This window comes from Nerophis lumbriciformis, linkage group LG17, assembly GCF_033978685.3.
Source record: "Nerophis lumbriciformis linkage group LG17, RoL_Nlum_v2.1, whole genome shotgun sequence".
Lineage (NCBI taxonomy): Eukaryota > Metazoa > Chordata > Actinopteri > Syngnathiformes > Syngnathidae > Nerophis > Nerophis lumbriciformis.
Window position 1 is genome coordinate 5,324,288 of NC_084564.2, and position 27,619 is coordinate 5,351,906.

The following is a 27,619-nucleotide window of genomic DNA, read 5'->3' on the forward strand; positions in this document are numbered from 1 at the left end:
TTTCACCTGTCACGTCACGCACCTGTTCCACGTTTGGACTCATTGTGCACTCTTGTCACCATAGCAACCATTAGTTTTCACCTGTCACGTCACGCACCTGTTTCACGTTTCGAGTCACGCACCTGCTTTCACTAATCATGTCCATAGTATTTAAGTTCATTCATTTTCTGTTGTTCGTTCTGACGACATCCCCGCATTTATGCTCCTGCACTCTCTCCACACCCTGATGACCCTTGCTACTCTTTTTTTCATGCCGGTTCCATGCCAAGTAAGTTTTTGTTTGTTAAGCCACAGTTAGTGTTTTGTTTAATTATTCATAGTTTCTGCCAAAGTGCAAGTTTTGTGTTTAAAGTCTAGTTTTGTACCTCCGCCCCTGTGCGCGCTTTTCGTTTATTCCTTTTTTGATAGTTTAAATAAATCATGTACCCACCTTCAAGCCTTGACCAGTCCAGTTCATTTGCACCACGGGAGAACAAACCAAGCCAAAGTCCAAGTTATGACAGGCTTTAAGTTGTTTATTTAACAATATTTTTTGGAAACGTGGGACCAGTTGCGACATATTGTTTTATGCGGCGCTAATGTTGCGTTTAGTTGAGCAGCAAACAAACACAAACACCTTTATCTTTATCTGCTGTATTATTGTACATGGTAATTGGGATTTGTTATATGTTATAATACAATATAATTGTCATGTCTGTGTAATCATGTTTTGTTTTAGTCATGTTTTGTTTAGTTATTGGACTCTTTAGTTTCTGGCTTTTCACTCCCTTGTCTTGTTTCCATGATTACCCATTAGTTTCACCTGTTCCACGTTTGGACTCATTGTGCACTCTTGTTTGTCACCATAGCAACCCATTAGTTTTCACCTGTCACTTCACGTTTTGAGTCCCGCACCTGTTTTCGTTAATCATGTCTGTAGTATTTAAGTTCATTGTTTTCAGTTTGTCTTTCTGGTGACATCTCACATTTATGCTCTGTCCATTCCTGACACTTGTTTTCATGTCCATCCTTCATGCTACTATTTTTGTCCAAGCCAAGTAAGGTTTGTTTATTAATGCTATAGTCTTTTGGTTTCATAGTTTGTTCTCCGCCACTGTACGTGCGCGCCTTTCGTTTGTACTTTTTTTTGGTATAGTCTTTTGGTTTCATAGTTTGTTCTCCGCCACTGTGCGCGCTTTTCGTTTTAATGTCATGACTTGGTCCTGGGTGTTTGCTTTTCCGGAATGCAACGGAAAGTTGGCTCGGGCGAGACGGGAATGTGAGTACATGATTTATTTAATACATCAAAAAAAAAAAAGTACAAACGAAAAGCGCGCACAAGTGTCAGGAATGGACAGAGCATAAATGTGAGATGTCACCAGAAAGACAAACTGAAAACAATGAACTTAAATACTACAGACATGATTAACGAAAACAGGTGCGTGACTCAAAACGTGAAGTGACAGGTGAAAACTAATGGGTTGCTATGGTGACAAACAAGAGTGCACAATGAGTCCAAACGTGGAACAGGTGAAACTAATGGGTAATCATGGAAACAAGACAAGGGAGTGAAAAGCCAGAAACTAAAGAGTCCAATAACTAAACAAAACATGACTAAAACAAAACATGATTACACAGACATGACAATAATAATATAATATATCAGTATATAGTATATACGGTATATATAATATGTAAATATTACATATATGTTATATTGCTACTATGGTACATTTTTTGTCTACTTTATACCTTTTGTTTTCGCCCTCTTTTTGTGCCCTCGTGTGCATTATCCTTTGTAACTGAGCTACTGTGTGGAACAATTTCCCTTGTGGATCATTAAGGTTTGTCTAAGTCGAAGTGTAAGCCATAAAGGAATGGAACGACCTCACAACAAACTTGAAAAGTCTAACAGATTACTCGTCATTCACAATTGAAGTTAAAAAGTGGCTTTGGAGCAATCAAAGCTGCTCACACGGTCAATAAGGTGGCCACCTTGTTTGACATGTCAACTTAATGTGGATTATATTTATCCATGAGAGCATTTTTGTTGTAAATTGTGAGGTGTGTCTGTTAAAATCATGGTTGTTTTTACAAATGATGACAGACGTGGACAAGAGCATGTATTGTCCTTTGTGTGACGATGTAAATGAGGTGTGGTTGTATTGTATATTAAGTATGTGTCCATGACTATGATTTTACTGTCATAATTTTATTGCATGATTTTTAGGGGTGTGGGGAAAAATCGATTCGAATTCGAATCGCGATTCTCACTTGTACGATTCAGAATCGATTCTCATTTTTAAAAAATCGATTTTTATATTTTTCATTTATTTATTTATTTTATTTATTTTTTAATTAATCAATCCAACAAAACAATACACAGCTGTCAGTGTTTGTTGGTGATGAACCCCAAGATGCAGAGATTACGGCAGGCATTGAACGAGAAAACATGATTTAATATTATAGCAAAAAAAACAAACAAAAGGGTACAAACAAAAGGCGCGCACAAGGCGGTGAACAAACTTGGCTATGAACTAAAATAGCAAAAAGGCTAACTGTCGACAAGAAACAAAAACACTTACTGTGACACGAAGGAACTATGACATGAGCAGAGTGAACAAAAAGTAGACAGAGCTACAACGACAAGTATTATGACAGGTAGTAGTGACAACACGTATTAGCGACAATGACAATGACAATAATCCAGCAGTGACTGGAGGGTAGGGCAGGTATAAATAGCAGCTGGCTGATTGACACCAGGTGTGGCCAGGTGCCAATCAGCCACAGCTCAGGGGACACAGCACTCAGGGAGACAAACAGGAAACAGAACCAAAACAAGAGCGCTGACAGGAAATACTACACACAGAGGAAAAACTAAAACACAACCAAACTGTCAGGGGCAAGCCTGACAACAGCAATACCATAACAATGCAATCCAATTCCAAAACCAAAGCCGACCCAGCAACACTCAGAACTGCAATAAACAGAGCAATTGAGAGGAGACACAAACACCACACAGAACAAACCAAAAGTAGTGAAACAAAAATGAATATTATCAACAACAGTATCAATATTAGTTACAATTTCAACATAGCAGTGATTAAAAATCCCTCATTGACATTATCATTAGACATTTATAAAATAAAAATAAAAATGAACAATAGTGTGACAGTGGCTTACACTTGCATCGCATCTTATAAGCTTGACAACACACTGTGTCCAATATTTTTACAAAGATAAAATAAGTCATATTTTTGGTTCATTTAATAGTTAAAACAAATGTACATTATTGCAATCAGTTGATAAAACATTGACCTTTACAATTATAAAAGCTTTTTACAAAAATCTACTACTCTGCTTGCATGTCAGCAGACTGGGGTAGATCCTGCTGAAATCCTATGTATTGAATGAATAGACAATCCTTTTGAATTGGGAAAAAGTCGTTTTTGAATTGAAAAAAATCGATTTTGAATCGAATCGTGACCCCAAGAATCGATATTGAATCGAATCGTGGGACACCCAAAGATTCGCAGCCCTAATGATTTTTGTATCCCTTTAATTTAGGTAGCCAGGGACTGCAGATGGAAATGAGCTATTTAGCTATAATCTGGTACAGAACATATCTGTCTTTGAGCTTAATGTTTCTGTGCATTGTCCCTTCAAATAAACTAAACTAAGTCTAAGTGCAAGTCTTATTACGTCATACTTGCCAACCCTCCCGAATTTTCCGGGAGACTCCCGAAATTCAGCGCCTGTAGCCTATTTTAAAACTTTGTTCATATATAAGGCGCACCGCATTAAAGTTAAAGTTAAAAAGTTAAAGTACCAATGATTGTCACACACACACTAGGTGTGGCGAGATTATTCTCTGCATTTGACCCATCACCCTTGATCACCCCCTGGGAGGTGAGGGGAGCAGTGGGCAGCAGCGGTGGCCGCGCCCGGGAATCATTTTGGTGATTTAACCCCCAATTCCAACCCTTGGTATATAAGGCGCATAGAATAGAGGCTACAGTAGAGGCTGGGGTTACGTTATGCCATACTTGCCAACCCTCCCGAATTTTCCGGGAGACTCCCGAAATTCAGCGCCTCTCCCGAAAACCTCCCGGGACAAATATTCTCCCGAAAATCTCCCGATTTTCAGCCGGAGCTGGAGGCCACGCCCCCTCCAGCTCCATGTGGACCTGAGTGAGGACAGCCTTTTTTCATGACGGGAGGACAACAGGGTGACAAGAACTAAATCATCCAGACTAGAGATAAATTGTATTATTATGTTTATCTTACCTAAAAATAAATATATTTATTAATTAAAAAAATAAATAAATAAATACATTTTCATTATATTTTGCTAAAAACATCAAAATTAATTGTATTTTTCTTTGTATTTTTTTCTGACTCCTTATTACATCCAGCCATAGAATTATACATTAAAATAAACATATTTGAAATAATTGATTTTGAATCATCATAATAATTCATTTAAAATGACCATATTTAATTATTAAAATAATTGCTTGTTTATCAACAACTTTAGCATTTTATTCATTACATTTTGAAACTCTCAGAAGCCAAGTTATGTTATATTCCTTAAGATTTATTTATGCAAGTTTGAAGTATCAATTATCTAAACACAGTTTTGTTTGCATAATTTCAGGATGTAGATATATATATCTATATATATCTATATATATATATATATCTATATATATATATATATATATATATATAGATATATCTATATATATATATATATATATATATATAGATATATATATGTGTGTGTATGAAATACTTGACTTGGTGAATTCTAGCTGTCAATATACTCCTCCCCTCTTAACCACGCCCCCAACCACGCCCCCGCCCCACCCCCGACCACGCCCCCATCCCCCACCTCCCGAAATCAAAGGTCTCAAGGTTGGCAAGTATGTATTACGTGTGTCTAACAAGAGCATCAATATTTGCCTTTCAAAATAGAAGAAATCTCCTGGGAAAATTGTTTAAAATATTTTATAAATATAAAAACACATTTTTTTAAATCAATAGAACCTGTACAATTTATGGATTTAATATCCTGAAATATTGCTAAAAAAAAACCCAGGTAGATTATAGTTGAGACATTTTTCAAGCTGGCTGGCTGTCATTTCTTCCTGGATGTTACACTAAGTATGATAATGTGTGAGCTGCTGCCTGCTACTCTTCACTCATATAATGAGTCTCATATTTGTCAAGATATTCACACCAAGTTTGGATTTAGGGCAGCAGTATCGTTTCTGTCGTATTCATGTCCTTCTATCTCTGTCGCGTTAATGGATTGAATTGCGGAGCATGAAATTCGCCCGCGCTGTGTTGCGGACGAAAACTTGTCGAGACACTCCATCCAGCGCAAACAAAGAAAACAACATGGGAAAGCAGGACAAAAATTGGATTTCCTGGCAAAGAGCGGAAACGTAGTGTAGACCAGTGATTCTCAAATCCCTTATTGTATGTTCAAACTCAGTGTTATTGTTCAAACTCGGTGTGATATTACTATATTAGATGTTTTTAATGAATACTCAGGCCTGCTACGCTACTGTGTTTTCACGTTGGTCATTAAAGTTAAAGTTAAAGTACCAATGATTGTCCCACACACACTAGGTGTGGGGAAATTATTCTCTGCATTTGACCCATCACCCTTGATAACCCCCTGGGAGGTGAGGGGAGCAGTGAGCAGCAGCGGTGGCTGCGCTCGGGAATCATTTTGGTGATTTAACCCCCAATTCCAACCCTTGATGCTGAGTGCATACCTGCCAACTTTTGAAATCAGAAAAACCTAGTAGCCAGGGTCCAGGGGCCGCAGGCCCCGGTAGGTCTAGGACAAAGTCCTGGTGGGGGGTTCAGGCCGACGCAAAATGATTATTAGCATTCAGACAGGTTAAAATGTTGCTAAAACCATCACTTTTCTATCAGTCACAGTGACTTTTCAAAACAAAAATATTACAGCAAAAATCATATGGGTTGATTGACATGTTTATTCTGTAAGCTAACTTCAATAGTTTGAAATTATTTTGACAGTTAATGCCAGTTATCCTGTCAACCTTTCACAAGACTTCAATTTGTTAATTGAAAGTATAAACACTTTTTACAGTAAAAAAAATGGTAAAACAGTACTAAACAATTCCATTTAAAAAAAAAAATTGGTGTCATTATTAAGTTTCTGTCCAAGCTTGTATAATCTACTGCCTTGTTCAATTGTAAAAAATATTCTGTGCCTAAAATTCACATTTCTATCACAATTATCATACTGTAAACATGGTAAGCTAACTTCATTAAAATTAATAGTCCTGTCAATAGCATGGAATTACAATTCAAATGTAGTTTTTTTGTAAGCCTTTCAAAAGAATTCAAAATATGAAAAATTAATGAAAATTAATTTAAGCCATCAGACACTTGAAAAGTGGCACATCACATCTCTAATGTAATCATTTGAACTTTTCAACAGAAATAGCACTGCAAAAATATTAAGGACACACTTCTGTATTTTGGTAGTTATGCTGTCAACATTTAACAAGATTTCTTCAACTTGGACTTGAAAGCATAAATAGTATAAACACTTTTAACAGTATAACAGTACTAAACAATTCCAATAGATAACATTGGTGTCATTACCTTTTTGTTTGCTCAATTATTGCCTCCGTAAATAAAACTTCGGCATTTATCACATCCAAAGAATCTGTTTGGGCGACGAAAAACGTTGAAAGTTTTCCACTTGTATCGCTAGCAACGGCATTAGACTTGTGTTTTTTTGTCCCAAGGTGGTCTTTTACATCGCTAATTCCTCCGTGTCCGATCGAAAAATCTTGTCTGCACAAGGTGCAATTCGCGTAGTTTTCACCCTTTTTGGAACGGATAATTATTCCCGGATAGGCTTTTGAATATTCTTCACGGAATGACTGCAGTTTTCTTTTCGGTTTAAGATTCGTTTGCGATTTTTCTCCGGATGATTCCATGATCGTTCGCTCGTTTGGAAACAATGGGCAACTGGTGCCTCGTGCTTGGCAGCGGTGCTATAAATAGCCTCGCGCATGGCATTCGGAATGGCTCGATAGGAAGTTACGGGAAGCAGTGTCGATTGTCATTGTTGTTATGCGATTTCGTGAATAAAACTTAAAAAAAAAAAAAAAAAATTAATTAATGAAAAACCGTATTTTTAGGTTGATGAAAACCGTACTAATTACGGGAAAACCGGAGTAGTTGGCAGATATGTGAGTGCCAAGCTCTAGGCCACTGAGTAGGTTTATTTATGTTGGTACTTGGAGAGCCGAGTGTTTTTTATGAGGTTAAAAAAGTTCGAGAACATCCCATTGGTGTCGGCGATCGGCACTGCAAGGAGAGAAAGGAAGGGGTGTGGCCGTGCGAGCGCCGCGGTGGAAGCAGCTGAGCAGAATTCTCACAAGAACTCAAAGGAATGCCCTGTCAGATAGCAAAACATATTTTGGGGGGAATTATTGACAATGACGGTAATTTTTATTCTTAAATTAATTTTAAAAAATTACTTTTTTCATGCATGGCAACTCTTTACTTATGTGACGTCTATTTTAAAATACTCTTATTTGTATATATTGTATCTGCTGATGTTGTTTGAAATACAAACCCCGTTTCCATATGAGTTGGGAAATTGTGTTAGATGTAAATATAAACGGAATACAATGATTTGCCAATCATTTTCAACCCATATTCAATTGAATATGCTACAAAGACAACATATTTGATGTTCAAACTGATAAACATTTTTTTGTGTGCAAATAATCATTAACTTTAGAATTTGATGCCAACAACACGAGACAAAGAAGTTGGGAAAGGTGGCAATAAATACTGATAAAGTTGAGGAATGCTCATCAAACACTTATTTGGAACATCCCACAGGTGAACAGGCAAATCGGGAACAGGTGGGTGCCATGATTGGGTATAAAAGTAGATTCCATGAAATGCTCAGTCATTCACAAACAAGGATGGGGCGAGGGTCACCACTTTGTCAACAAATGCGTGAGCAAATTGTTGAACAGTTTAAGAAAAACCTTTCTCAACCAGCTATTGCAAGGAATTCAGGGATTTCACCATATACGGTCCGTAATATCATCAAAGGGTTCAGAGAATCTGGAGAAATCACTGCACGTAAGCAGCTAAGTCCGTGACCTTCGATCCTTCAGGCTGTATTGCATCAACAAGCGACATCAGTGTGTAAAGGATATCACCACATGGGCTCAGGAACACTTCAGAAACCCACTGTCAGTAACTACAGTTGGTCGCTACATCTGTAAGTGCAAGTTAAAACTCTCCTATGCAAGGCGAAAACCGTTTATCAACAACACCCAGAAACGCCGTCGGCTTCGCTAGGCCTGATCTCATCTAAGATGGACTGATACAAAGTGGAAAAGTGTTCTGTGGTCTGACGAGTCCACATTTCAAATTGTTTTTGGAAACTGTGGACGTCGTGTCCTCCGGACCAAAGAGGAAAAGAACCATCCGGATTGTTATAAGCGCAAAGTTGAAAAGCCAGCATGTGTGATAGTATGGGGGTGTATTAGTGCCCAAGACATGGGTAACTTACACATCTGTGAAGGCACCATTAATGCTGAAAGGTACATACAGGTTTTGGAGCAACATATGTTGCCATCCAAGCAACGCTACCATGGACGCCCCTGCTTATTTCAGCAAGACAATGCCAAGCTACGTGTTACATCAACGTGGCTTCATAGTAAAAGAGTGCGGGTACTAGACTGGCCTGCCTGTAGTCCAGACCTGTCTCCCATTGAAAATGTGTGGTGCATTATGAAGCCTAAAATAGCACAACGGAGATCCCCGGACTGTTGAACAACTTAAGCTGTACATCAAGCAAGAATGGGAAAGAATTCCACCTGAGAAGCTTAAAAAATGTGTCTCCTCAGTTCCCAAACGTTTACTGAGTGTTGTTCAAAGGAAAGGCCATGTAACACAGTGGTGAACATGCCCTTTCCCAACTACTTTGGCACGTGTTGCAGCCATGAAATTCTAAGTTAATTATTATTTGCAAAAAAAAGAGAAAAGTTTATGAGTTTGAACATCAAATATGTTGTCTTTGTAGTGCATTCAATTGAATATGGGTTGAAAAGGATTTGCAAATCATTGTATTCCGTTTATATTTACATCTAACACAATTTCCCAACTCATACGGAAACAGGGTTTGTAAATAACAAGCCGATATCGATAAAAAAAAGGCAGATACAGATATATGTCAACTTATTGACCATGGGCGGCAATAATTGATCTTCATTTGTGTTTGTGGACTGTAGCATACTAGCAAGTGTTTGTAATAATTCACCCTCTCCCACGGCTGAATAAATCAGCGACATACTGGAAACAGTATGACGCAGTACAAGCACAATTGATGACGTTATTTTAAACAACAGGGGATCAAGGAAAGATACTGGTGGGACGCCTCAAGACTAGGACTTCCTGTTGCGGTCTTTTTGGGTTCATATAACAAAATATGGTGGGGGGTTTTCTGATTGTTATGAAGTTGTGAGGAGACAAAGGGATAAGGAAAGGTTCTAAGAGGAGCTAATTGACCTGATGATGCAATCGCACACATGACACAGAGTGGAAAAAGGGGGAGCAGGAAGTGATGTCACAGAATTGCAGGCTGCTCATTGGACACGAGACGGACAGCTGCTATAAAACCTGACATGAAGCCTGCACACGGCGACAGACCAACGGATACGTTGAAGGTAACATGTGTGTGTGTGTGTGTGTGTGTGTATGTGTGTGTTGTGTGTCATGCTGTTTCCACTGCACATTGATGTTTTTACATTTTCAGATTTTTTCTTGCTCTTTTTCAGAATAAAAGCATTTTTAGGAGTATAATATAAAAATATAGGGAAACAGTAATGTAGTACCACTAGTGTATTACAGTAAAAATACAAAAGTTGAACAGAGAAAAAGAGCAGGAAAGATGATTCATCAAGTGTCGTAAGTTATTTCAACATGTACATGGAAGCTGCTTGAAATAATTGCATTTCTTTCAATAATTTAACAAAAATAATTGCAACTTTTGCATGATTATGTATTTCCCGGTTATTTCAGTAATACAACCAATAATAATATTCACATATTCGCTCTGTTTGCTCTTAATATATGGACACACTTTTTGTGAACTAATAGAAAAACAATTACAAAAATATTAGTGAGTTTTTATTACCAAAATGTATACGGCAACACAAACGAGCTGCCTGAAATAATTAAATTTCTGTAAGTAATTAAACAAAAATAATTGCAACTTTTGCATGATTTTATGTATGCAGGTTGTTTAAGTAATAATAGCAGTAATGATATTCAAATATTTACAACTTCTGCTCTTAATCTATGCACACAATTTTTGTGAATAAATACAAAAACAATAAAAAAAATATTAGTGAGTTTTTATTACCAAAATGTATATGGCAACACAAACAAGCTGCCTGGAATAATTAAATTTCTTTAAGTAATTAAACAAATATAATTGTAACTTTTGCATAATTTAATGTTTGTCAGGTTAATTCAGTAATAAATAATAGTAGTAATAATATTCAAATATTTGCAACTTCTGCTCTTAATCTATGCACATTTTTTGTGTGAATATAAAGAAAAACAATTAAAAAAAATACTGAGTTTATATTGCCAAAATGCATATGGAAACACAAACAACCTGCCTAAAATAATTAAATTTTTTTAAGTAATTAAACAAAAATAATAGCAACTTTTGCACGATTTTATGTATGCAGGTTGTTTAAGTAATAATAGCAGTAATGATATTCAAATATTTACAACTTCTGCTCTTAATCTATGCACACATTTTTTGTGCATAAAAACAAAAACAATAAAAAAAATATTAGTGAGTTTTTATTACCAAAATGTATATGGCAACACAAACAAGCTGCCTGGAATAATTACATTTCTTTAAGTAATTAAACAAATATAATTGTAACTTTTGCATAATTTTATGTTTGTCAGGTTATTTCAGTAATAAATAATAGTAGTAATAATATTCAAATATTTGCAACTTCTGCTCTTAATCTATGCACATTTATTTTGTGAATATATACAAAAACAATTAAAAAAATATTAAGTGAGTTTATATTACCAAAATTCATATGGAAACACAAACAACCTGCCTGAAATAATTACATTTCTTCAAGTAATTAAACAAAAATAATAGCAACTTTTGCACGATTTTATGTATGCAGGTTGTTTAAGTAATAATAGCAGTAATGATATTCAAATATTTACAACTTCTGCTCTTAATCTATGCACACATTTTTTGTGAATAAATACAAAAACAATAAAAAAATATTAGTGAGTTTTTATTACTAAAATGTATATGGCAACACAAACAAGCTGCCTCGAATAATTACATTTCTTTAAGTAATTAAACAAATATAAGTGTAACTTTTGCATACATTTTATGTTTGTCAGGTTATTTCAGTAATAAATAATAGTAGTAATAATATTCAAATATTTGCAACTCCTGCTCTTAATCTATGCACATTTTTTTGTGAATGTATACAAAAAAAAAAAAATTATTAAGTGAGTTTATATTACCAAAATTCATATGGAAACACAAACAACCTGCCTGAAATAATTACATTTCTTTAAGTAATTAAACAAAAATAATAGCAACTTTTGCACGATTTTATGTATGCAGGTTGTTTAAGTAATAATAGCAGTGATAATATTCAAATATTTACAACTTCTGCTCTTAATCTATGCACACACTTTTTGTGAATAAATACAAAAACAATTTAAAAAATATTAGTGAGTTTTTATTACCAAAATGTATATGGCAACACAAACAAGCTGCCTGGAATAATTACATTTCTTTAAGTAATTAAACAAATATAAGTGTAACTTTTGCATAATTTAATGTTTGTCAGGTTATTTCATTAATAAATAATAGTAGTAATAATATTCAAATATTTGCAACTTCAGCTCTTAATCTATGCACATTTTTTTTGTGAATATATAGAAAAACAATACAAAATATTAAGTGAGTTTATATTACCAAAATTCATATGGAAACACAAACAACCTGCCTGAAATAATTACATTTCTTTAAGTAATTAAACAAAAATAATAGCAAATTTTGCACGATTTTATGCTTGCAGGTTGTTTAAGTAATAATAGCAGTGATAATATGCAAATATTTGCAACTTCTGCTCTTAATCTATGCACACACTTTTTGTGAATAAATAGAAAAACAATAAAAAAATATTAGTGAGTTTTTATTACCAAAATGTATATGGCAACACAAACAAGCTGCCTGGAATAATTAAATTTCTTTAAGTAATTAAACAAATATAATTGTAACTTTTGCATAATTTTATGTTTGTCAGGTTATTTCAGTAATAAATAATAGTAGTAATAATATTCAAATATTTGCAACTTCTGCTCTTAATCTATGCACATTTTTTTTGTGAATATAAAGAAAAACAATAAAAAAATACTGAGTTTATATTGCCAAAATGCATATGGAAACACAAACAACCTGCCTGAAATAATTACATGTCTAAGTAATTAAACAAAAATAATAGCAACTTTTGCACGATTTCATGCTTGCAGGTTGTTTAAGTAATAATAGCAGTGATAATATTCAAATATTTGCAACTTCTGCTGTTAATCTATGCACACACTTTCTGTGAATAAATAGAAAAACAATTTAAAAAATATGAGTTAGTTTTTGTAACCAAATTAAACAAAAATATCTGCAACTTTTGCCTGATTTTATGTTTGCAGGTTATTTAAGTAATAATAGCTGTAATAATATTCAAATATTTGCAACTTCTGCTCTTAATCTATGCACACAATTTTTGTGAATAAATACAAAAACAATAAAAAAATATTAGTGAGTTTTTATTACTAAAATGTATATGGCAACACAAACAAGCTGCCTGGAATAATTAAATTTCTTTAAGTAATTAAACAAATGTAATTGTAACTTTTGTATAATTTTATGTTTGTCAGGTTATTTCAGTAATAAATAATAGTAGTAATAATATTCAAATATTTGCAACTTCTGCTCTTAATCTATGCACATTTTTTTTGTGAATATATAGAAAAACAATAAAAAATATTAAGTGAGTTTATATTACCAAAATTCATATGGAAACACAAACAACCTGCCTGAAATAATTACATTTCTTTAAGTAATTAAATAAAAATAATAGCAACTTTTGCACGATTTTATGCTTGCAGGTTGTTTAAGTAATAATAGCAGTAATGATATTCAAATATTTACAACTTCTGCTCTTAATCTATGCACACAATTTTTGTGAATAAATACAAAAACAATAAAAAAAATATTAGTGAGTTTTTATTACTAAAATGTATATGGCAACACAAACAAGCTGCCTGGAATAATTACATTTCTTTAAGTAATTAAACAAATATAAGTGTAACTTTTGCATAATTTTATGTTTGTCAGGTTATTTCAGTAATAAATAATAGTAGTAATAATATTCAAATATTTGCAACTTCTGCTCTTAATCTATGCACATTTTTTGTGTGAATATATACAAAAACAATAAAAAAAATATTACGGTAAGTGAGTTTATATTACCAAAATTCATATGGAAACACAAACAACCTGCCTGAAATAATTACATTTCTTTAAGTAATTAAACAAAAATAATAGCAACTTTTGCACGATTTTATGCCTGCAAGTTGTTTAAGTAATAATAGCAGTGACAATATTCAAATATTTGCAACTTCTGCTCTTAATCTATGCACACACTTTTTGTGAATAAATAGAAAAAAAATAAAAAAATATTAGTGAGTTTTTATTACCAAAATGTATATGGCAACACAAACAAGCTGCCTGGAATAATTAAATTTCTTTAAGTAATTAAACAAATATAATTGTAACTTTTGCATAATTTTATGTTTGTCAGGTTATTTCAGTAATAAATAATAGTAGTAATAATATTCAAATATTTGCAACTTCTGCTCTTAATCTATGCACATTTTTTTTGTGAATATATACAAAAACAATAAAAAATATTAAGTGAGTTTATATTACCAAAATGTATATGGAAACACAAACAACCTGCCTGAAATAATTACATTTCTTTAAGTAATTAAACAAAAATAATAGCAAATTTTGCACGATTTTATGCTTGCAGGTTGTTTAAGTAATAATAGCAGTGATAATATTCAAATATTTGCAACTTCTGCTCTTAATCTATGCACACACTTTTTGTGAATAAATAAAAAAAACAATAAAAAAATATTAGTGAGTTTTTATTACCAAAATGTATATGGCAACACAAACAAGCTGCCTGGAATAATTACATTTCTTTAAGTAATTAAACAAATATAAGTGTAACTTTTGCATAAATTTTATGTTTGTCAGGTTATTTCAGTAATAAATAATAGCAGTAATAATATTCAAATATTTGCAACTCCTGCTCTTAATCTATGCACATTTTTTGTGAATACAAAGAAAAACAATTAAAAAAATATTAAGTGAGTTTATATTACCAAAATTCATATGGAAACACAAACAACCTGCCTAAAATAATTACATTTTTTTAAGTAATTAAACAAAAATAATAGCAACTTTTGCACGATTTTATGCCTGCAGGTTGTTTAAGTAATAATAGCAGTGATAATATTCAAATATTTGCAACTTCTGCTCTTAATCTATGCACACACTTTTTGTGAATAAATACAAAAACAATAAAAAAAATATTAGTGAGTTTTTATTACTAAAATGTATATGGCAACACAAACAAGCTGCCTGGAATAATTACATTTCTTTAAGTAATTAAACAAATATAAGTGTAACTTTTGCATAATTTAATGTTTGTCAGGTTATTTCATTAATAAATAATAGTAGTAATAATATTAAAATATTTGCAACTTCTGCTCTTAATCTATGCACATTTTTTTGTGAATATATAGAAAAACAATAAAAAAAATATTAAGTGAGTTTATATTACCAAAATTCATATGGAAACACAAACAACCTGCCTGAAATAATTACATTTCTTTAAGTAATTAAACAAAAATAATAGCAACTTTTGCACGATTTTATGTATGCAGGTTGTTTAAGTAATAATAGCAGTAATGATATTCAAATATTTACAACTTCTGCTCTTAATCTATGCACACAATTTTTGTGAATAAATACAAAAACAATAAAAAAATATTAGTGAGTTTTTATTACTAAAATGTATATGGCAACACAAACAAGCTGCCTGGAATAATTACATTTCTTTAAGTAATTAAACAAATATAATTGTAACTTTTGCATAATTTTATGTTTGTCAGGTTATTTCAGTAATAAATAATAGTAGTAATAATATTCAAATATTTGCAACTTCTGCTCTTAATCTATGCACATTTTTTTTGTGAATATATAAAAAAACAATAAAAAATATTAAGTGAGTTTATATTACCAAAATTCATATGGAAACACAAACAACCTGCCTGAAATAATTACATTTCTTTAAGTAATTAAACAAAAATAATAGCAACTTTTGCACGATTTTATGTATGCAGGTTGTTTAAGTAATAATAGCAGTAATGATATTCAAATATTTACAACTTCTGCTCTTAATCTATGCACACACTTTTTGTGAATAAATACAAAAACAATAAAAAAATATTAGTGAGTTTTTATTACTAAAATGTATACGGCAACACAAACAAGCTGCCTGGAATAATTAAATTTCTTTAAGTAATTAAACAAATATAAATGTAACTTTTGCATAATTTTATGTTTGTCAGGTTATTTCAGTAATAAATAATAGTAGTAATAATATTCAAATATTTGCAACTTCTGCTCTTAATCTATGCACATTTTTTTTTGTGAATATATAGAAAAACAATAAAAAAATATTAAGTGAGTTTATATTACCAAAATGTATATGGAAACACAAACAACCTGCCTGAAATAATTACATTTCTTTAAGTAATTAAACAAAAATAATAGCAAATTTTGCACGATTTTATGTATGCAGGTTGTTTAAGTAATAATAGCAGTAATGATATTCAAATATTTACAACTTCTGCTCTTAATCTATGCACACAATTTTTGTGAATAAATACAAAAACAATAAAAAAAATATTAGTGAGTTTTTATTACCAAAATGTATATGGCAACACAAACAAGCTGCCTGGAATAATTAAATTTCTTTAAGTAATTAAACAAATATAATTGTAACTTTTGCATAATTTTATGTTTGTCAGGTTATTTCAGTAATAAATAATAGTAGTAATAATATTCAAATATTTGCAACTCCTGCTCTTAATCTATGCACATTTTTTTGGTGAATATATAGAAAAACAATAAAAAATATTAAGTGAGTTTATATTACCAAAATTAATATGGAAACACAAACAACCTGCCTGAAATAATTACATTTCTTCAAGTAATTAAACAAAAATAATAGCAAATTTTGCACGATTTTATGTATGCAGGTTGTTTAAGTAATAATAGCAGTGACAATATTCAAATATTTGCAACTTCTGCTCTTAATCTATGCACACACTTTTTGTGAATAAATACAAAAACAATAACAAAAATATTAGTGAGTTTTTATTACCAAAATGTATATGGCAACACAAACAAGCTGCCTGAAATAATTACATTTCTTTAAGTAATTAAACAAATATAATTGTAACTTTTGCATAATTTTATGTTTGTCAGGTTATTTCAGTAATAAATAATAGTAGTAATAATATTCAAATATTTGCAACTTCTGCTCTTAATCTATGCACATTTTTTGTGTGAATATATAGAAAAACAATAAAAAATATTAAGTGAGTTTATATTACCAAAATTCATATGGAAACACAAACAACCTGCCTGAAATAATTACATTTCTTTAAGTAATTAAACAAAAATAATAGCAACTTTTGCACGATTTTATGTATGCAGGTTGTTTAAGTAATAATAGCAGTAATGATATTCAAATATTTACAACTTCTGCTCTTAATCTATGCACACATTTTTTGTGAATAAATACAAAAACAATAAAAAAATATTAGTGAGTTTTTATTACTAAAATGTATATGGAAACACAAACAAGCTGCCTGGAATAATTACATTTCTTTAAGTAATTAAACAAATATAAGTGTAACTTTTGCATACATTTTATGTTTGTCAGGTTATTTCAGTAATAAATAATAGTAGTAATAATATTCAAATATTTGCAACTCCTGCTCTTAATCTATGCACATTTTTTTTGTGAATATATAGAAAAACAATAAAAAATATTAAGTGAGTTTATATTACCAAAATTCATATGGAAACACAAACAACCTGCCTGAAATAATTACATTTCTTTAAGTAATTAAACAAAAATAATAGCAACTTTTGCACGATTTTATGTATGCAGGTTGTTTAAGTAATAATAGCAGTGATAATATGCAAATATTTGCAACTTCTGCTCTTAATCTATGCACACAATTTTTGTGAATAAATACAAAAACAATAAAAAATATTAGTGAGTTTTTATTACCAAAGTGTATATGGCAACACAAACAAGCTGCCTGGAATAATTACATTTTTTTTAAGTATTTAAACAAATATAATTGTAACTTTTGCATAATTTTATGTTTGTCAGGTTATTTCAGTAATAAATAGTAGTAATAATATTCAAATATTTGCAACTCCTGCTCTTAATCTATGCAATTTTTTTTTGTGAATATATAGAAAAACAATAAAAAAATATTAAGTGAGTTTATATTACCAAAATTCATATGGAAACACAAACAACCTGCCTGAAATAATTACATTTCTTTAAGTAATTAAACAAAAATAATAGCAAATTTTGCACGATTTTATGCTTGCAGGTTGTTTAAGTAATAATAGCAGTAATGATATTCAAATATTTACAACATCTGCTCTTAATCTATGCACACAATTTTTGTGAATAAATACAAAAACAATAAAAAAATATTATTGAGTTTTTATTACCAAAATGTATATGGCAACACAAACAAGCTGCCTGGAATAATTAAATTTCTGTAAATAATTAAACAAAAATAATTGCAACTTTTGCATGATTTTATATATGCAGGTTGTTTAAGTAATAATAGCAGTAATGATATCCAAATATTTACAACTTCTGCTCTTAATCTATGCACACAATTTTTGTGAATAAATACAAAAACAATAAAAAAAATATTAGTGAGTTTTTATTACTAAAATGTATATGGCAACACAAACAAGCTGCCTGGAATAATTAAATTTCTTTAAGTAATTAAACAAATATAATTGTAACTTTTGCATAATTTTATGTTTGTCAGGTTATTTCAGTAATAAATAGTAGTAATAATATTCAAATATTTGCAACTTCTGCTCTTAATCTATGCACATTTTTTTTGTGAATATAAAGAAAAACAATAAAAAAAAATACTGAGTTTATATTGCCAAAATGCATATGGAAACACAAACAACCTGCCTGAAATAATTACATTTCTTTAAGTAATTAAACAAAAATAATAGCAACTTTTGCACGATTGTATGCCTGCAGGTTGTTTAAGTAATAATAGCAGTGATAATATTCAAATATTTGCAACTTCTGCTCTTAATCTATGCACACAATTTTTGTGAATAAATACAAAAACAATAAAAAAATATTAGTGAGTTTTTATTACTAAAATGTATACGGCAACACAAACAAGCTGCCTGGAATAATTAAATTTCTTTAAGTAATTAAACAAATGTAATTGTAACTTTTGCATAATTTTATGTTTGTCAGGTTATTTCAGTAATAAATAATAGTAGTAATAATATTCAAATATTTGCAACTTCTGCTCTTAATGTATGCACATTTTTTTTGTGAATATATAGAAAAACAATAAAACAAATATTAAGTGAGTTTATATTACCAAAATTCATATGGAAACACAAACAACCTGCCTGAAATAATTACATTTCTTTAAGTAATTAAACAAAAATAATAGCAACTTTTGCACGATTTTATGCCTGCAGGTTGTTTAAGTAATAATAGCAGTGATAATATTCAAATATTTGCAACTTCTGCTCTTAATCTATGCACACACTTTTTGTGAATAAATAGAAAAACAATAAAAAAAATATTAGTGAGTTTTTATTACCAAAATGTATATGGCAACACAAACAAGCTGCCTGGAATAATTACATTTCTTTAAGTAATTAAACAAAAATAATTGTAACTTTTGCATAATTTTATGTTTGTCAGGTTATTTCAGTAATAAATAATAGTAGTAATAATTTTCAAATATTTGCAACTTCTGCTCTTAATCTATGCACATTTTTTTTGTAAATATAAAGAAAAATAATTAAAAACAATACTGAGTTTATATTGCCAAAATGCATATGGAAACACAAACAACCTGCCTGAAATAATTACATTTCTTTAAGTAATTAAACAAAAATAATAGCAACTTTTGCACGATTTTATGTATGCAGGTTGTTTAAGTAATAATAGCAGTAATAATATTCAAATATTTACAACTTCTGCTCTTAATCTATGCACACATTTTTTGTGAATAAATACAAAAACAATAAAAAAAATATTAGTGAGTTTTTATTACCAAAATGTATATGGCAACACAAACAAGCTGCCTGGAATGATTACATTTCTTTAAGTAATTAAACAAATATAATTGTAACTTTTGCATAATTTTATGTTTGTCAGGTTATTTCAGTAATAAATAATAGTAGTAATAATATTCAAATATTTGCAACTTCTGCTCTTAATCTATGCACATTTTTTTTGTGAATATATAGAAAAACAATAACAAATATTAAGTGAGTTTATATTACCAAAATTCATATGGAAACACAAACAACCTGCCTGAAATAATTACATTTCTTCAAGTAATTAAACAAAAATAATAGCAAATTTTGCACGATTTTATGCCTGCAGGTTGTTTAAGTAATAATAGCTGTAATAATATTCAAATATTTGCAACTTCTGCTCTTAATCTATGCACACAATTTTTGTGAATAAATACAAAAACAAGAAAAAAATATTAGTGAGTTTTTATTACTAAAATGTATATGGCAACACAAACAAGCTGCCTGGAATAATTAAATTTCTTTAAGTAATTAAACAAATGTAATTGTAACTTTTGTATAATTTTATGTTTGTCAGGTTATTTCAGTAATAAATAATAGTAGTAATAATATTCAAATATTTGCAACTTCTGCTCTTAATCTATGCACATTTCTTTTGTGAATATAAAGAAAAACAATTAAAAAAAATACTGAGTTTATATTGCCAAAATGCATATGGAAACACAAACAACCTGCCTGAAATAATTACATTTCTTTAAGTAATTAAACAAAAATAATAGCAACTTTTGCATGATTTTATGTATGCAGGTTGTTTAAGTAATAATAGCAGTAATGATATTCAAATATTTACAACTTCTGCTCTTAATCTATGCACACACTTTTTGTGAATAAATACAAAAACAATAAAAAAATATTAGTGAGTTTTTATTACCAAAATGTATATGGCAACACAAACAAGCTGCCTGGAATAATTACATTTCTTTAAGTAATTAAACAAATATAATTGTAACTTTTGCATAATTTTATGTTTGTCAGGTTATTTCAGTAATAAATAATAGTAGTAACAATATTCAAATATTTGCAACTTCTGCTCTTAATCTATGCACATTTTTTTTGTGAATATATAGAAAAACAATAAAAAAATATTAAGTGAGTTTATATTACCAAAATTCATATGGAAACACAAACAACCCGCCTGAAATAATTACATTTCTTTAAGTAATTAAACAAAAATAATAGCAACTTTTGCACGATTTTATGTATGCAGGTTGTTTAAGTAATAATAGCAGTGATAATATGCAAATATTTGCAACTTCTGCTCTTAATCTATGCACACATTTTTTGTGAATAAATACAAAAACAATAAAAAAAATATTAGTGAGTTTTTATTACTAAAATGTATACGGCAACACAAACAAGATGCCTGGAATAATTAAATTTCTTTAAGTAATTAAACAAATATAATTGTAACTTTTGCATAATTTTATGTTTGTCAGGTTATTTCAGTAATAAATAATAGTAGTAATAATATTCAAATGTTTGCAACTTCTGCTCTTAATCTATGCACATTTTTTTTGTGAATATATAGAAAAACAATAAAAAATATTAAGTGAGTTTATATTACCAAAATTCATATGGAAACACAAACAACCTGCTTGAAATAATTACATTTCTTTAAGTAATTAAACAAAAATAATAGCAACTTTTGCACGATTTTATGTATGCAGGTTGTTTAAGTAATAATAGCAGTAATGATATTCAAATATTTGCAACTTCTGCTCTTAATCTATGCACATTTTTTTGTGAATATAAAGAAAAACAATTAAAAAATATTAAGTGAGTTTATATTACCAAAATGTATATGGAAACACAAACAACCGGCCTGAAATAATTAAATTTCTTTAAGTAATTAAACAAAAATAATAGCAACTTTTGCACGATTTTATGTATGCAGGTTGTTTAAGTAATAATAGCAGTAATGATATTCAAATATTTACAACTTCTGCTCTTAATCTATGCACACATTTTTTGTGAATAAATACAAAAACAATAAAAAAAATATTAGTGAGTTTTTATTACCAAAATGTATATGGCAACACAAACAAGCTGCCTGGAATAATTACATTTCTTTAAGTAATTAAACAAATATAATTGTAACTTTTGCATAATTTTATGTTTGTCAGGTTATTTCAGTAATAAATAATAGTAGTAATAATATTCAAATATTTGCAACTTCTGCTCTTAATCTATGCACATTTATTTTGTGAATATATACAAAAACAATTAAAAAAATATTAAGTGAGTTTATATTACCAAAATTCATATGGAAACACAAACAACCTGCCTGAAATAATTACATTTCTTCAAGTAATTAAACAAAAATAATAGCAACTTTTGCACGATTTTATGTATGCAGGTTGTTTAAGTAATAATAGCAGTGATAATATTCAAATATTTGCAACTTCTGCTCTTAATCTATGCACACACTTTTTGTGAATAAATAGAAAAACAATTTAAAAAATATGAGTTAGTTTTTGTAACCAAATTAAACAAAAATGTCTGCAACTTTTGCCTGATTTTTATATTTTTGCAGGTTATTTAAGTAATAATAGCTGTAATAATATTCAAATATTTGCAACTTCTGCTCTTAATCTATGCACACACTTTTTGTGAATAAATACAAAAACAATAAAAAAATATTAGTGAGTTTTTATTACTAAAATGTATACGGCAACACAAACAAGCTGCCTGGAATAATTACATTTCTTTAAGTAATTAAACAAATGTAATTGTAACTTTTGCATAATTTTATGTTTGTCAGGTTATTTCAGTAATAAATAATAGTAGTAATAATATTCAAATATTTGCAACTTCTGCTCTTAATCTATGCACATTTTTTTTGTGAATATAAAGAAAAACAATTAAAAAAAATACTGAGTTTATATTGCCAAAATGCATATGGAAACACAAACAACCTGCCTGAAATAATTACATTTCTTTAAGTAATTAAACAAAAATAATAGCAACTTTTGCACGATTTTATGTATGCAGGTTGTTTAAGTAATAATAGCAGTAATGATATTCAAATATTTACAACTTCTGCTCTTAATCTATGCACACAATTTTTGTGAATAAATACAAAAACAATAAAAAAATATTAGTGAGTTTTTATTACTAAAATGTATATGGCAACACAAACAAGCTGCCTGGAATAATTACATTTCTTTAAGTAATTTAACAAATATAATTGTAACTTTTGCATAATTTTATGTTTGTCAGGTTATTTCAGTAATAAATAATAGTAGTAATAATATTCAAATATTTGCAACTTCTGCTCTTAATCTATGCACATTTTTTTTGTGAATATATATAAAAACAATAAAAAATATTAAAAAGAGTTTATATTACCAAAATGTATATGGAAACACAAACAACCTGCCTGAAATAATTACATTTCTTTAAGTAATTAAACAAAAATAATAGCAAATTTTGCACGATTTTATGCTTGCAGGTTGTTTAAGTAATAATAGCAGTGACAATATTCAAATATTTGCAACTTCTACTCTTAATCTATGCACACACTTTCTGTGAATAAATAGAAAAACAATTTAAAAAATATGAGTTAGTTTTTGTAACCAAATTAAACAAAAATATCTGCAACTTTTGCCTGATTTTATGTTTGCAGGTTATTTAAGTAATAGCTGTAATAATATTCAAATATTTGCAAATTCTGCTCTTAATCTATGCACACAATTTTTGTGAATAAATACAAAAACAATAAAAAAATATTAGTGAGTTTTTAATACTAAAATGTATATTGCAACACAAACAAGCTGCCTGGAATAATTACATTTCTTTAAGTAATTAAACAAATATAATTGTAACTTTTGCATAATTTTATGTTTGTCAGGTTATTTCAGTAATAAATAATAGTAGTAATAATATTCAAATATTTGCAACTTCTGCTCTTAATCTATGCACATTTATTTTGTGAATATATACAAAAACAATAAAAAAATATTAAGTGAGTTTATATTACCAAAATTCATATGGAAACACAAACAACCTGCCTGAAATAATTACATTTCTTTAAGTAAATAAACAAAAATAATAGCAACTTTTGCACGATTTTATGCTTGCAGGTTGTTTAAGTAATAATAGCAGTGACAATATTCAAATATTTGCAACTTCTACTCTTAATCTATGCACACACTTTCTGTGAATAAATAGAAAAACAATTTAAAAAATATGAGTTAGTTTTTGTAACCAAATTAAACAAAAATATCTGCAACTTTTGCCTGATTTTATGTTTGCAGGTTATTTAAGTAATAATAGCTGTAATAATATTCAAATATTTGCAACTTCTGCTCTTAATCTATGCACACAATTTTTGTGAATAAATACAAAAACAATAAAAAAATATTAGTGAGTTTTTATTACTAAAATGTATATGGCAACACAAACAAGCTGCCTGGAATAATTAAATTTCTTTAAGTAATTAAACAAATGTAATTGTAACTTTTGTATAATTTTATGTTTGTCAGGTTATTTCAGTAATAAATAATAGTAGTAATAATATTCAAATATTTGCAACTTCTGCTCTTAATCTATGCACATTTCTTTTGTGAATATATATAAAAACAATAAAAAATATTAAAAAGAGTTTATATTACCAAAATGTATATGGAAACACAAACAACCTGCCTGAAATAATTACATTTCTTTAAGTAATTAAACAAAAATAATAGCAAATTTTGCACGATTTTATGCTTGCAGGTTGTTTAAGTAATAATAGCAGTGACAATATTCAAATATTTGCAACTTCTACTCTTAATCTATGCACACACTTTCTGTGAATAAATAGAAAAACAATTTAAAAAATATGAGTTAGTTTTTGTAACCAAATTAAACAAAAATATCTGCAACTTTTGCCTGATTTTATGTTTGCAGGTTATTTAAGTAATAGCTGTAATAATATTCAAATATTTGCAAATTCTGCTCTTAATCTATGCACACAATTTTTGTGAATAAATACAAAAACAATAAAAAAATATTAGTGAGTTTTTAATACTAAAATGTATATGGCAACACAAACAAGATGCCTGGAATAATTAATTAAACAAATATAATTGTAATTTTTGCATAATTTTATGTTTGTCAGGTTATTTCAGTAATAAATAATAGTAGTAATAATATTCAAATATTTGCAACTTCTGCTCTTAATCTATGCACATTTCCTGTGAATATAAAGAAAAACAATAAAAAAATATTAAGTGAGTTTATATTACCAAAATTCATATGGAAACACAAACAACCTGCCTGAAATAATTAAATTTCTTTAAGTAATTAAACAAAAATAATAGCAACTTTTGCACGATTTTATGCCTGCAAGTTGTTTAAGTAATAATAGCAGTGACAATATTCAAATATTTGCAACTTCTGCTCTTAATCTATGCACACACTTTTTGTCAATAAATAGAAAAACAATTTAAAAAATATGAGTTAGTTTTTGTAACCAAATTAAACAAAAATATCTGCAACTTTTGCCTGATTTTATGTTTGCAGGTTATTTAAGTAATAATAGCTGTAATAATATTCAAATAGTTGCAACTTCTGCTCTCAATTTATGCACACACTTTTTGTGAATAAATAGAAAAACAATTTAAAAAATATGAGTTAGTTTTTGTAACCAAATTAAACAAAAATATCTGCAACTTTTGCCTGATTTTTATATTTTTGCAGGTTATTTAAGTAATAATAGCTGTAATAATATTCAAATATTTGCAACTTCTGCTCTTAATCTATGCACACACTTTTTGTGAATAAATAGAAAAAACACTTTAAAAATATTGGTGAGTTTTTGTAACCAAAATGTATATGGCAACACAAAAGTTGAGCATGAAGATGAAAAGTGAAAGAACACCAGGATATTCTAGTGAATGGAATAATTTACTTTGTGTGTGTGTGTGTGTGTGTGCACATGAACCTGCACTGTGCGTCATCAAGAATGTGTTTGACGTCGGCGGCATGTGTGTGTTTATGTGTTTCTTTACGTGGGGTTGCCAGTGTGCATGTCTCGCGAGGGCAAAGCAGGAGCTCGTTTTTGGATGCTCAAAAGGCGTTTATTTGCAGGGATGGAAAATACTAAAATTAGCCTGATGTTGCTGGACAATACACATCATCAGCACAGCTAAATCGGGTCTGCTGTGTGTGTGTGTGTGTGTGTGTGTTCCTATGGTATGCCGCTAAAATGTGTAGTAGTAACTAACCATGGGTCAAGGGTTGTGTGATGCATTCAGATACTGTTTGTTACAGATGTACCTGTGTGGCAGTCTGCTCTTTATCTGTCTGCTGGTCATCACTGTCAACCAACACTACGCAGAGGAGAACACACACCAGCAGGTCAGGACACACACACACACACACAAGTATTGGGACAAAAGTGTTCATAAGCGACCAGACGAGAATCATACTGAGCAAAAGCAAGGACCATAAAGGAGTTTGGTGTAGAAGAACTGGATCAGTGACCTCACAACCAGGACTACTGTTCCCCAAAAAGCAGTTTGAGATGTCACATTTTCCTCACGTTCCCCTTCCCTGTAACACTTTTGTTCTCCCACCTGTGTTCCAGCATGCAAACGGGTCAAAGCTGGGCGTGAATATGGAGAACGAAGTCAAGGAGCCAAAGAGGAGGAGTTTTCCTGTCAGCGTCTCTCCTTTGGAGCGTCGGTCCGTCGGCGTCGCGGCCAGCAAACAAGCATCGAGCAGGTAAGATGTGTTACTATGACAATGAAGAGTCCACTGTGACATCACTGTCGGTCTCACCTGCGACCTGCTTTTCTTCCAAGCAGTAGACAAGTCATTGAGTTGCCACGGCGACGGCTGCGTCTCCCTCCCATGGACAGGATCGGAATGCAACACCTGCCAAACAGGAGAGGATAGGCTACTGTCGGAGGCAGATATTTACATATATCCGTATTTAAGTGTTACTTCTTTATTTTCATAATCATATTACAAAACAGATAGTGTTTTTCTTCCAATTGTGGTCTTTTGGTTGTCTGCAAATACTGTGTGCTAACCTTGACTATGGAATGTAAGGAGGAGAGATACTCCTTCTCCTTATCTCTTCTTGTGTCCAGCTGCGGAGGACAATGGGCATGTGTTTGGGCTGGAAAGACAAGACAGCGAGGGTGGGAGGGAGAGAGACTTTATAGAATAGAAGGTTTCCATATTTTAGATCAGACCGCGCGATTGAATGTTCTATGCTGGACTGGTCTCATTATATTTCCAAAGCTTTGGGGATAAAATGACAAAATACCTTTTCTGTCTGTCTCTGGTGGTTCTTCTACTCAGCTTTCAGTGTCATAAAGAGCTTGGGAGCGACCAGAAACTTGAATTCCCTGGGAGGAACAACTGGTCCAAACACAACACTACATATATAATATAATGTATGTAATAATATATATATATATATGTGTACATATTATACATACATATAGATCATTATAATATATTAATATGATAGATGCATATTTAATATAATGGATATATAATTAGATATTAAGAGTATGTGAAAGTTTGACTCCTACCTTGTTTACTTCCGTGACGACCATCTTAAAGTTTTGTAATCCATCAGAAACATCAAGCCGCTAAAATGCATCCAACATGGATAAGTGTGGAGAGAGTGTTTTGCAATTTTCCACATCGTGCACTCTAATGGATGATCAGTGTAATTTAGAAATGTTTTTTATGGTTTTTGGATGTTTACCTACAATATTCAGAGGGCAGGTTGTGTTATGTGTGACCATGTGTGTTGACATTTATGTTAAAGTTTTGGACCATGACTAGGGAAGGTTGTTTGGATTGTGTCATATATGTACCGGTAAATGCTGAGTTATTACCTCAAAGTACTTTCAAGGGTCATTGGTAAGATTTAATCACATTGTACACAAGATAGCAGCAAACATGTAACCTGATGCTTTGTTGAACACATAATGTCTTGCCATAATTACATACTTGCCAACCCTCCCGAATTTTCCGGGAGAATCCCGAAATTCAGCGCCTCTCCCGAAAACC

The 27,619-nt window shown here is 30.4% G+C and overlaps 2 protein-coding genes across 3 annotated transcripts in view; one reads left to right on the forward strand and one right to left on the reverse strand.

The window, feature by feature from the left end:
- Window positions 1-26,629, forward strand: ostn (osteocrin). 2 transcript variants are annotated; one of them, XM_061972252.2, is made up of 5 exons: window positions 1-268; window positions 9,597-9,725; window positions 25,859-25,945; window positions 26,175-26,311; window positions 26,395-26,629. In XM_061972252.2, the coding sequence occupies exons 2-5, from the start codon at window positions 9,684-9,686 to the stop codon at window positions 26,483-26,485; spliced, it is 357 nt and encodes a 118-aa protein (XP_061828236.1). In that variant the 5' UTR covers window positions 1-268; window positions 9,597-9,683; the 3' UTR covers window positions 26,486-26,629. The 2 variants fall into 2 exon arrangements, with proteins under 2 accessions (XP_061828236.1, XP_061828235.1); XM_061972251.2 differs by lacking the exons at window positions 1-268; window positions 9,597-9,725 and having other exon boundaries at window positions 25,811-25,945.
- gmnc (geminin coiled-coil domain containing) overlaps window positions 1-26,718 on the reverse strand; it is a 66,829-nt gene extending 40,111 nt beyond the window's left edge. Inside the window, exons 1-2 of the mRNA XM_061972249.1 lie at window positions 26,623-26,718; window positions 26,164-26,464 (exon numbers count right to left, since the gene is read on the reverse strand). The gene's annotated coding sequence lies outside the window, so the exon portion shown is untranslated. The remainder of the gene's footprint in view (window positions 1-26,163; window positions 26,465-26,622) is intronic.
- Window positions 26,719-27,619: the final 901 nt, after the last annotated feature.

What these genes read in the sequence shown, in the direction of transcription:
- ostn (XM_061972251.2), top strand. Translation starts at nt 25,814, where the DNA reads ATGGGTCAAGGGTTGTGTGATGCATTCAGATACTGTTTGTTACAGATG. An exon ending in AGGAGAACACACACCAGCAG is followed by an intron (nt 25,946 to 26,174) that starts GTCAGGACACAC and finishes CCTGTGTTCCAG; the next exon opens with CATGCAAACGGGTCAAAGCT. An exon ending in AGCAAACAAGCATCGAGCAG is followed by an intron (nt 26,312 to 26,394) that starts GTAAGATGTGTT and finishes TCTTCCAAGCAG; the next exon opens with TAGACAAGTCATTGAGTTGC.